General features: G+C 58.2%; 2 protein-coding genes across 12 annotated transcripts; both read left to right on the top strand.

The window, feature by feature from the left end:
• Positions 1–134: 134 nt before the first annotated feature.
• On the top strand, positions 135–2,025 carry ZNF581 (zinc finger protein 581). 3 transcript variants are annotated; one of them, XM_066270968.1, is made up of 2 exons: positions 135–281; positions 974–2,025. In XM_066270968.1, the coding sequence occupies exon 2, from the start codon at positions 992–994 to the stop codon at positions 1,586–1,588; it is 597 nt and encodes a 198-aa protein (XP_066127065.1). In that variant the 5' UTR covers positions 135–281; positions 974–991; the 3' UTR covers positions 1,589–2,025. The 3 variants fall into 3 exon arrangements, with proteins under 3 accessions (XP_066127065.1, XP_066127066.1, XP_066127064.1); XM_066270969.1 differs by having other exon boundaries at positions 135–293; XM_066270967.1 differs by lacking the exon at positions 135–281 and adding an exon at positions 364–488.
• A 2,661-nt stretch (positions 2,026–4,686) lies between these two features.
• Positions 4,687–9,643, top strand: CCDC106 (coiled-coil domain containing 106). 9 transcript variants are annotated; one of them, XM_066270956.1, is made up of 6 exons: positions 4,687–4,893; positions 5,526–5,601; positions 5,764–5,871; positions 5,996–6,172; positions 7,963–8,175; positions 8,960–9,643. In XM_066270956.1, exons 2-6 carry the CDS (start codon positions 5,571–5,573, stop codon positions 9,274–9,276), a joined length of 846 nt encoding a protein of 281 aa, XP_066127053.1. In that variant the 5' UTR covers positions 4,687–4,893; positions 5,526–5,570; the 3' UTR covers positions 9,277–9,643. The 9 variants fall into 9 exon arrangements, with proteins under 9 accessions (XP_066127053.1, XP_066127051.1, XP_066127049.1 ...); XM_066270954.1 differs by having other exon boundaries at positions 5,426–5,601; XM_066270952.1 differs by having other exon boundaries at positions 5,394–5,601.
• Positions 9,644–10,686: the final 1,043 nt, after the last annotated feature.

Raw genomic sequence — 10,686 nt, 5'->3', positions numbered from 1 at the left:
GTTGGGGAGTGGGGTCGGGGTCGTGGGTGGAGACCGGCTTGTAAGCACCTGGGAACCTTTATGTCGGTGTGTGTTTCTGGCCGGATCCATTTCCCGAAGGCCCATGCATCCCTCCCCCCTCCCCCCTTTTCCTCGTTTGAACCCTCTTCTTCATCCCCCGGCCCACAGTCCCCTTACCGGCGCCGCCAGCTCCTGGGGGACCCGCAGAAGTCTCTGTTCTGCTAGGACCTGCCACCACGGAAATAGCCCGCAGCCGTTCCAGAGTTGCCCGGACCCGAGAGGTGCTGCACCGGGTACGGGGGCCGGGAGGTGGCGGGCGGGCGCGGGGCGGGGTTGGGCGGGGCCGGGCGAGCGTAGACCTGCGCGCGAGGCGGGGCGCTCAGCGGGCTCCCGGCAAATGCTGCGTACAACTCGGCGCGGGAGGACCCCGGGAGAGCTAGGACCTAGAAATATCTGGGGTGGATGGGCGTGCATTGGAGAGCCTGGAGGTAGCCGGCCAGGGGCGGGCAGAGGTGTGCAGGGAGGTGCTCAGCGCGGGGTGACATGGGGCCCCAAGGTGGCAGCCCCTATTAGAAGGCTTCGATGTGTCTAGAGTGGGTAGACATGCTACAGGGTGGAGGAGGGTGTATGGTCAGAGGCAGCAGAGAAGGGATGGAGATGCTTGGAAGTCTGTTGGATGGGGTGACCAGAGTAGAGGGGCACCCTGTGTGGCTTCGAGGTGGGGTGGGAGGGGGCCCAGAGAGAGAAACAGCGAGGTCCAGGTTGTCCCTGCGGGTAGGAGGGGTTTCTCAAAGAGACAGACTGTATGTAGGAGTCTTACAGAGGGTCACAGAGACCAGGGCTCAGAGGACTGGAGGAGAGATGGAGGATGCAGAAAGTTCTGGGCAGGGTCCACAGAAAGGAGAGAATGGAGTCGTGGGACCGAACTTCCCTCCTCCGTGTAATCTGCCCCTCTCTCCTTCCTACTCACCAGGCCTCTGCCACCCTCCGGATGCTGGTGCTGCCGACCCCCTGCCCCCAACCCCCACAGCTGCCCTCCACTGAGGCCATGGAGGACCTGCCCCCTCAGACCAGCCGGTCTCCAGAACCCGGACCTTCCTCCTCCACAGGATCTCCCCAGACCTCATCCCCTCCACGGCCCAACCACTACCTGCTCATTGACACCCAGGGCGTCCCTTACACGGTGCTTGTGGACAAGGAGGAGACTCAGAGGCCGTCTGGGGCTGCTGGGGCTTCGGCTCAGAAAAAGTGCTACAGCTGCCCCGTGTGCTCCCGGGTTTTCGAGTACATGTCTTACCTGCAGCGACACAGCGTCACCCACTCCGAGGTGAAACCCTTTGAATGTGACACCTGCGGCAAGGCATTCAAACGGGCCAGCCATTTGGCGCGACACCACTCCATTCACCAGGCTGGCGGCGGTCGGCCACATGGCTGCCCGCTCTGCCCTCGCCGATTTCGTGAGGCAGGCGAGCTGGCCCAGCACAGCCGGGTTCACTCCGGGGAGCGCCCGTTTCAGTGCCGGCACTGCCCTCGACGATTTATGGAGCAGAACACACTGCAGAAGCACACCCGGTGGAAGCATCCGTGACCTGCGTTGCGGGGTACCCTGTGGCATCATCCGATTTGGGGGATCTTGGACTCCTGTCACCTTCAGACACCCAGAGGGCACCCAAAGCTGGGTTGTGGGACCCTGGACACAAACACAGACCGAGCCCTGTGAATGGAGGGGCTCAGGAGTCATGTGTGGGCCCTGTGCTTTGGAGATAAGATGGGAACAAGAACTCACATTCAGTGTGGAGTCCTCTAGTCTCAGTGACATGTTATTCTAGGCTGAGCCCTGAATGGAGGGTATGTGAGAGACCCACTGGGTGTGGAAATTCTCTGGCTTGAAAATGTGGTTGGGGGGCCTTCAGGAACCTGCACCATCTTCCTGAGGCCTCCATGCTGATGTGGGGGCAGGGCCTCCAGGCCTGCATCCCCCCCTCCCCAGCCAGGGACTGAGAGTAGACACCCAATAAACCTGTTTTCCACTTGGAGCACTGGAGGCTTCTTTTTGGGGACAGCTGCTTGGGCCTGCTGCTACTTATTGGGGAGACTTGGCAAATGCCTGGCCCAGTGGGCCTTGGCTTACCTCCCTGGGGAAGGCACTAGCCCTTGCTTGGCTTCTCAGGGTCTGTGTCATCTAGGCAGAGTGTTTTTTAACTTATTTTAAAATCTCGGTCCAGCCTGACCAGGTGGTGGCACAGTGGATAGAGTGTGGGCCTAGGACCTTGGGGACCTAGGTTCAAAACCCTTGGGTCGCTGGCTTGATTGTGCTGTTGCTGGCTTGAGCCCAACGGTCGCTGGCTTGAAGCCCAAGGTCACTAGCTTGAGCAAGGGGTCACGGCTCTGCTGAAGCCCCCCCTGGTCAAGGCATGTATGAGAAAGCAATCGATGAACAACTAGAATGGCACAACTACCCTGTTTCCCTGAAAATAAGACAGTGTCATATTAATTTTTGCTCCTAAAGACACGCTAGGGCCTGACCAGGTGGTGGCGCAGTGGATAGAGCGTTGGACTGGGATGCGGAAGGACCCAGGTTCGGGACCCCGAGGTCGCCAGCTTGAGCGCGGACTCATCTGGCTTGAGCAAAAAGCTCACCAGCTTGGACCCAAGGTCTCTGGCTTGAGCAAGGGGTTACTCGGTCTGCTGAAGGCCCACGGTCAAGGCACATATGAGAAAGCAATCAATGAACAACTAAGAAGTTGCAACGCGCAACGAAAAACTAATGATTGATGCTTCTCATCTCTCTCCGTTCCTGTCTGTCTGTCCCTGTCTATCTCTGCCTCTGTTAAAAAAAAAAAAAAAAAAAAAGACACGCTAGGTCTTATTTTCAGGGGAGGCCTTATATTTCTAAGCTTCAAAAAAATTGCACTAGGTCTTATTTTCGGGGGATGTCTTATTTTCAGGGAAAACAGGGTATGAATTGATGCTTCTCATTTCTTTCCCTTCCTGTCTGTCTGTCTCTATCTCTAAAGGCAAACAAAACATCCACGGTCTATTGTAAGGAACACATTTTATATGGCAGTCCAGTGTAAGGACATAACCAATCCAAGTGAAATAAGGAGTCCCTCTGCTGTGTGTAGGGCACTGATGAATTTTTTTGCCTTTTTTTTTGTGTGTGTGTGTGGTAATAGAGACAGAGTCAGTGAGAGATAGGGACAGATAGACAGGAAGGAAGATGAGAAACATCAATTCTTCCTTGTGGCTCCTTAGTTGTTCATTGATTGCTTTCTCATATGTGCCTTGGGGGGGAGGGCTACAGCAGACCCTGTGATCCTTTGCTGGAGCCAGCGACCTTTGCTCAAGCTGGTGAGCCTTGCCCAAGGCAGATGACCCCGTGCTCAAGCTGGCAACCTCGGGGTCTTCAACCTGGGTACCACTGCCTGGTCAGGCTCGTCTACTAATTTTTTTTTAAATTTATTTTTTTAAAATGTTTTTATTTATTTATTTATTTTTAGAGAGGAGAGAGAGAGGGCGAGAAACAGAGAGGGAGAGAGAGGTGAGAGAGACCGAGAGAGAGGAGGGGGGAGGAGCTAGAAGCATCAACTCCCATATGTGCCTTGACTAGGCAAGCCCAGGGTTTCGAACCGGCGACCTCAGCATTTCCAGGTCGACGCTTTATCCACTGCGCCACCACAGGTCAGGCTCGTCTACTATTTTTTAATGGCTGAGGCCATCCTACTCTTTTGAATTCTCTGCCCATGAACCCGTAAGTGTCAGAAACACGATCTAGGGCAGGTAGGTGCCTCTCGGTGGATGTTTTGACAGATGCTGCTGCCATCTATGTGTAATGAGAAGCAGGTAGGAGTGTGGCCGCCTTCTGGTCGCAGACACCTAGATTTCCCCTCTGCAGGTTTCAAGTGGTGCTTTCAAGAGGGCTGTCACAAACCCCTGGGCCTGGAGGCTCCTAGTGAATGGAGGAATGAACCCCTGCCTCCCTCACGACTTTTCCTTGCTCGTTGTTGGTTCTGTGCCGGGTGGGCACCGTGTAGGGAGGGCTTTATTGCTTCTTTCGACCTTATTTTGGGTGGAAGAACAAACCAGCAGTCTGGCTCGGCTCCCCAGAGAGGAAGAGGGAGCCTCCAGCTGTCTGACCTCCAGTGGCACTAAACGTGGCTGGATCTTGAGCCCTAATTCTGGCCAGGCGCTGGGCTAGGCGTTCTGTCTGCGTGTGTCACTTCCTTGCATGCTCCCCACTTTACAGATGAGTCCACTGAGGAAGGGGAGAAGCAGCGGCCAGGACCGGCTGGGATCGAGATCTGACGGTGCCAAAGCTGCACCTTAAATATGAACACGGGCTTGAATGTGCCCAAGCCAACCAGTCCTTAACTAGTCACTAGGACCCTCTTTTTGGGGAGGGATAACCGATTCCCTGAGGATCCCGGGACACCGTGAGCCCAAGGGACCGTGCTTTCAGTTTCCTGGCTGTCCCCTTCATTCTGCCGCCTCTCCCGGACCCGACTCCGTGTGCGGCCACCCACCCACCCGATGAGCCCCCCGGAGCCACCGGCTCTCCAGGAATTGGGAATTTCGTGACGTTCCCTGCCCGGTCCTCGCCGAGAGCAGGGGCGAGGGGCGGGGGCGGAGGGCTGCAAGGGACTATCGCGCAAGTGCGGCCTCGGCCTCAGCCGCAGTACGCGGCGGGACTCACTTGGGGCCGGGGCTACCGGAGGGGTTCGCCGACCAGCGGAACGGGAGAGCGTCCCTCCCCGCCTCGCCCGCCGGCCGCGCCCGCCGGTGGGTGGGCGCTCTCCTCCGCTCCCCGCGACACTTTGCAGACGCTCCCCGGCGCCGGGCATGGGCGCCGCCGCCGCTGCCGCGGTCGGTTCCCGGGCCGGATTTCGCGCGTGGGTGGGTGAGCGAGCGCGGGGCCTCCCCGTGCCTGTCTAACCCCGGGCATCTGCGGGTGGTGAAGGGTGGCCGCGTGGTCCCCTGCGGCTTGGCGCAACCCCCGCTGAAACCCCTTGCCACCTTCGCTTCCCCTCCCACCCGCGGGACAAAGGGCGGGGGCGGAGGGCGCATCCCCACGCGTGTGACCTTCCTCCGCAGTGCGCACGCGCCCAGCCTTCCTACCACGGGAGAGAGCGGTCAGGCTCGCTCACACGTGTGCGGGGGAGGCGCGTGGGTTGCCCTAGATGGGGGAGGCGCCCGCCGCGCGTGGGCTGGGCCCCCATTCCCATGCTTGGAAGTTGGGGCAGTTTTCCCCACGCACCTCTCGCATCTTTTGGCCCCGCGATAATCGGTTCTGGCCAGGATGTCCCTTCTGTGGACCTCACGGGAACGGTGTTCCTTTTTGCCCGGGCTCCCGTGTAGCAGCTTGGGAGTTTGGACCCCGTGGTGTCTTCCCTCAGTCCTGAGGGTTACAGGGAACCCCCTCCATCAGACCCAAGAATCCTGGCCCTCAACACGTCAGCCCTGAGGACTCGGGCCCTACCTCCTGGGACGACCCCGGATGCCCATCTGTGGTTGCTTTTTCTGCCCAGTGCCTCTGAGGCGCTCAGCTGCTTGGGTCCGCGGGACGTAGCGCCATGAATGACCGAACCAGCAGGAGGCGGACACGTGAGGAGGCTGGGCCCCTGCTCCCCCTCCCTTAGTCCCAACACAGCTCTGCCCACCCTTGCTGTTTTCTCCCAGCCCCCACCTCCAGGGATGCGGGCTGTTTCCAGGGGTGCGGGGACTTCCCTGGGCTGACGACCCCCCGCCGCCCCCTTCTCTCTTTAGTGAAGAGGGATGATGAGGCCTTCGAGATCTCTCTCCCCTTCGAGGACGCACCGCACATACACCCACAGCTCTTTTACAGCCTGAGCCCCTCTCAGGGAAACTTCGAGGGTGAGTGAGCTCGGGGGTGGAGGGGTACTGGGGGTATGGAGGCACCTGAGTCACCTGTGGTGCAGGGCCCTTGAGGCCTGGAGTGTGACCGGGATCTGGGGTACCCCCCACCCTGCTCCCCTAGAGCCTCCTGAGGCTGCGTCCCCAACCGTGGCCCTGATGAATGGAGTCCGGGCCCAGCTGCACATGGCCCTGGAGAGGAACTCCTGGCTGCAGAAGCGCATCGAGGACCTGGAGGAAGAGCGAGACTTCCTGCGTTGTCAGCTGGACAAGTTCATCTCTTCTGCGCGCATGGACGCTGGTGGGGGCTCTCCGGGGCCAATCCTCTTGCTCCTGAGCCTTGGCAACCTGCTGTGACCATTTTTTAAAATCTATCATCTATCTATCTATCTATCTATCTATCTATCTATCTATCTATCTATCTATCAATCATCTATCTAATTTTCCCAAAGTTACAAGCAAGGGAGGCAGTCAGACAGATTCATGCATGTGTCAGGGATCCACCGGGCATACCCACCAGGGGGGGCGATGCTCCTTTGCAATTGGAGCCATTCTAGCGTCTCAGGTGGAGGCTATGGAGCTGTCCTCAGTGCCCTGGCCAACTTTGCTCCAGTGGAGACTTGGCTGCAGGAGAAGCAGACGGAGCTTCTCCTCTGTGCCCTGGCCGGGAATCAAACCTGGGACTTCCCCATGCTGGGTCGACACTCTACTGCTTAGCCAACCGGCCAGGGCCACCAAACCCTTTTTACTTTCAGTCATGTTTTGGTTGCCCAGGGGGGAGCTGGCATCTTTACCTTCCTGCTTAGTCCCAGGGCATCTCTGGGACCCCCCCAAGCCCAGCCTTTCTGCTTCCTCTGATCGGCAGGACCCTGTGCCCCACCCCTTCCCCCAGATTGTCAGGCCTTTGACAAATCTTGATCTGTTTTGGAGAACTCCACCTGTAGGCTCCTTCTCTTGGTGCTCAGAAACTGATAGGCTCTTTCAAACTCCCACATTCCACTCTGAATTCCGTCAAAAACTTGGGCAAGGGACTGCTTTTTTTTCCAAGATGGATATTATTGGGGACCCTAGGGTCCAGAACCACCTCTAGCCTGGGTTGCTGGAACCTACTGCTGCCTCTCCACAAGGATGGGAACATCCCAAGATGGTTGAGCCCAGGGGTCTTTGGACTTTCTCAGGGGGAACCCCAACATCGGATCTTTCCTACCTTCTCTTCTTTTAGGTTGCCAAAGGAGGGTTGCACACCAGATGAGTTTTATAGGAAATTTACTTATGCACCTGCAAACGAATAGGCTGAGTCTAACATGGTGTCAGCATTGAGGGTTGGGGGATTTCAGCTTTCATAGGGTTAGTGAACAAGGCTTAGTCAGGTTAGGTTTGGCATGAGATTTTGGGGTGTGGTGAGAGGGGATGTGCTCAATTGGGCAGTTGGGTGAAAGGATCTCTTACTGAGGAAGTTGTCCCAGTGGGAGGGGAAGCTGGATATCAGTCAGGTTTGCTTAAGTGGCGAGTTGCAGAACAGCCATGGGGCTGGATTACGTGAAGTGTAACCTGGCTTAGTAGAGGTTTTTTGGTAGGAGGCCCTGGACCTGAGCCTAACACCTTCTGGGGAACCCTGTGTAGAACCTCAACAGTCCCTCATCCAGGAGGAAGCAGGTGCCTGCCATTCCCAGCCTGACCCCCACCCCAACATGGCCCTGCCTGCCTTTAGCATGTCCAGAATTTAGTTTCCAGTAGGTTCTACCAGGTTTCCAGAAAAATCTTCCTCTGCTCCAGGAAGCCCACAGTCACAAAGTTTCCTGAGGTCTCTAGTCCAGTGTTGGCTGTCCCCTAGACCTATTGCCACCAGGTTTAGGAATTACTGTATAGTTGGGTATCTTCACTCAAGCCACACCTGTGGACTTCCGCCCTGAAATCCCCGCTGATGGTACTGTATTCAACCATTTAGGTAGGGATCTCGGCATTTATACAACACACTCCCTGTCCCTCCTGGGGACCGCGTGATGTGACATACACCTCCATTTTGCAGACAGGCCTCTTCCCTGTCCCCGCAGTTCATGTGCATGCATGTCTCTCCCCACCTCTCTCCAGAGGACCACTGCCGGGGGAAGCCTGGGCCCAGGCGGACTGAGGGTGACGGCCGGGGAGGGGCCACAGGCGAGGCCTCGGACCCTGAGTCGGCTGCCTCCTCGCTCAGCGGAGCATCTGAAGGGAGCAGTATTATGGAGAGGAAGAGGCAGAAGCAGAAGGGAGGCACCGGCCGGAGGCGCTTTGGGAAGCCCAAGACCCGGGAGAGGCAGCGGGGTGAGTCGGAGGGGAGTCGGAGGGGGCGGAGGGCACAGTGGGAGGGGCCTGGGAACAGGGTGAGAGGGGGCCTGGGCTGCTACTCGTGTCCCTTCTCGACCCCTCCCCACCTGGAACAGATCCGGACCTATGTGTGGCTGCCAGCCTCCACTTGTGGTCCTGGTTTAGTCTTTACATTTTGGTCTACTGGGAACCCACCTACCCCTCTGACCCACGGCTGAGTTACTTTTTCCTCCTCAGTCTGACCTGGGGCTTTCCTCTGATCTTCCCCTCCTCCAAATTCTCTCTCTCCTGATACCACCTGCTCTGTTTTCATCTGGTTTTTTTCTTCCTCTCTCCTCCTGTTCTGGCTCTTCCCGTGTTGGGCTCCTGGCTCCTATCTTCCCAGTCTCTGTTCCTTTGCTCTGTGTGGGTCCCTGACCCCGGCCGTCTGTTGTCCTGTTTCTGTCCCACTTCTGCCCCATCTGCCCTCCCCCATGTGGATCTGTCTCCACTCATGTCCAGCTACCTTCCCTTCCATCTCTCTCTCTCTCTCTGCCTCCCCACATCCCGCGCGCGCCATGTCGGCCTTTCAATGCCCCCCCCTTTTTTTTTTTTTTTTAAATTTATTCATTTTAGAGAGGAGAGGGAGAGAGAGATAGAGAAGGGAGGGAGGAGCTGGAAGCATCGCCTTGACCAGGCAAGCCAGGGTTTCGAACCGGCGACCTCAGCATTTCCAGGTCGACGCTTTACCCACTGCGCCACCAAAGGTCAGGCATTCAATGTCCCCTTCTTGGACCTGCAGTGAAAGATGCAGATGGGGTCCTCTGCCGCTACAAGAAGATCCTGGGCACCTTCCAGAAGCTCAAGAGCATGTCGCGGGCTTTCGAGCACCACCGAGTGGACCGTAACACTGTGGCGCTGACCACGCCCATCGCAGAGCTACTCATCGTGGCTCCAGAGAAGCTGGCGGAGGTGGGCGAGTTCGACCCGTCCAAGGAGCGTCTGCTGGAGTACTCGCGCCGCTGCTTCCTGGCCCTGGACGAGGAGACCCTGAAGAAGGTGCAGGCCCTCAAGAAGAGCAAGCTGCTCTTGCCCATCACCTACCGCTTCAAGCGGTGATCCCGCCCCACCTGGTCCAGGGCGACTCCTCTTCCACCCGCCTCCCGGCACGGGGCTGCCCGCGTGCGTTCGCCTGAGTGGAGCGCCCCTCGCCAGGGCCTGGGGCTGGGCAGCGTGCTGCTTCTGCGTGTGCTTCTTTTCCCTCTCCTCTCCCGCAGACCCCCCACACACTCCCAGGGACCTCATTCCCGGGTCCCTTGTATATAGATAGATCCGCCCTATTTGCATCCACATTCCCAGCATCCTGTCCCATTCCCAGGATGGGGGAATCTCACTTAGCCGGGTTCCCAGGGGACCTTGGTTCGCCCTTCTCTATAAACACTGGCACCCCTCCTGCCCTCACTGGGTCCTTCCTCCTGGGAAGAGGGTGGGGTTCTGTGGGCGGGGGCGGGGGCCGGACGACGACGGAACACTGTACATACCCGGTCTCCGCCCCCCCCTGCCAACCCGCATTCCGGACCTCCCCCAAGTCCACGTGAGACAGAATGAATTATTCAAAAATTTAAATAAAAAAGATGTTAAAATTTGGAATAAACGAGGCCTCATTCTCTTCCTGTAGGGGGAGTGGCCGTTGCCACGGAGACATGGACGGGACCTTGTGTGTGGGGGGGGTGCTCCAAGAAGCAAGCGGTCAGGCGGGAAGCAGGGAGGTTGGGGAGACGGTGTAATTAGCCCACCCCCGGGGCAGCGGTGGGAGGAGGAGGAGCAGCAGCTGTGCCCCGGGAACTCGCAGGACCAGAGATCCGGAAAACATGCGTGAACACGACACCGCTGGACTGTTTGGACTCGAGGCGCAGCGGCAGGAAACGGGACCCAATGACCTCCAGGCGAAGGCGGCCACCAAGAGAAACAGAGCGTCTCTAGAAGGGAAGCTTCGTATGACCGCCAGGGGGCGCTAATGCCAGATTCTCTGCCTCCTGGAAGCTTCCTCAATGTTGCCGGGAGGAGGAAAGCGGCAAGCTCCTGCGGTTGCTACAGCAACTAGGCGAGGGTGGCCTAGTAGTTGAACCGTCCGGAATTCAGAACTTTAGCGCAAGGGAAAGTCCTGCGCACGGGGGACGCGAACATGTTTCCCCACCCCCTCCCTGGGTAGTAAGAAACCTCGCCTCAGACCCACATCTGCGCAGGCGCAAAGGACCTTCTCGCTCCTTTTACGCTTTCCACCCTGCGCAGGCGCACAAAACCGCGCTGCCAACCTCCGCAGCAACAGCAGCAGCAACAGCCGCGCGCATCTTACACCCGGCCGGCTGCTTCTGTCTCGCGCAATCTCCTTAGGCCTTCCGCGAGATCGGCCCTTCTTTTCCTCCACTCTCCCCGACCCGGACAGCCAGGTTGGAGTAGGGACCCGTGCCTCTTCCCCCGTCCCTTTCCCTTGACCCACCTCGTCCCGTCCTCCCTCCCTTTTCGGTT

The sequence above is a fragment of the Saccopteryx bilineata genome, chromosome 3, assembly GCF_036850765.1.
Source record: "Saccopteryx bilineata isolate mSacBil1 chromosome 3, mSacBil1_pri_phased_curated, whole genome shotgun sequence".
Lineage (NCBI taxonomy): Eukaryota > Metazoa > Chordata > Mammalia > Chiroptera > Emballonuridae > Saccopteryx > Saccopteryx bilineata.
The sequence above is the reverse complement of the archived record's forward strand: the minus strand, read 5'-3'. Positions and strand labels throughout refer to the sequence as shown.

Coding starts and splice junctions, on each gene's coding strand:
- ZNF581 (XM_066270968.1), top strand. CDS start 992: ATGCTGGTGCTGCCGACCCCCTGCCCCCAACCCCCACAGCTGCCCTCC.
- CCDC106 (XM_066270956.1), top strand. CDS start 5,571: ATGAATGACCGAACCAGCAGGAGGCGGACAC. Junction 5,602..5,763: donor AACCAGCAGGAGGCGGACAC/GTGAGGAGGCTG, acceptor TTCTCTCTTTAG/TGAAGAGGGATGATGAGGCC. Junction 6,173..7,962: donor TTCTGCGCGCATGGACGCTG/GTGGGGGCTCTC, acceptor ACCTCTCTCCAG/AGGACCACTGCCGGGGGAAG.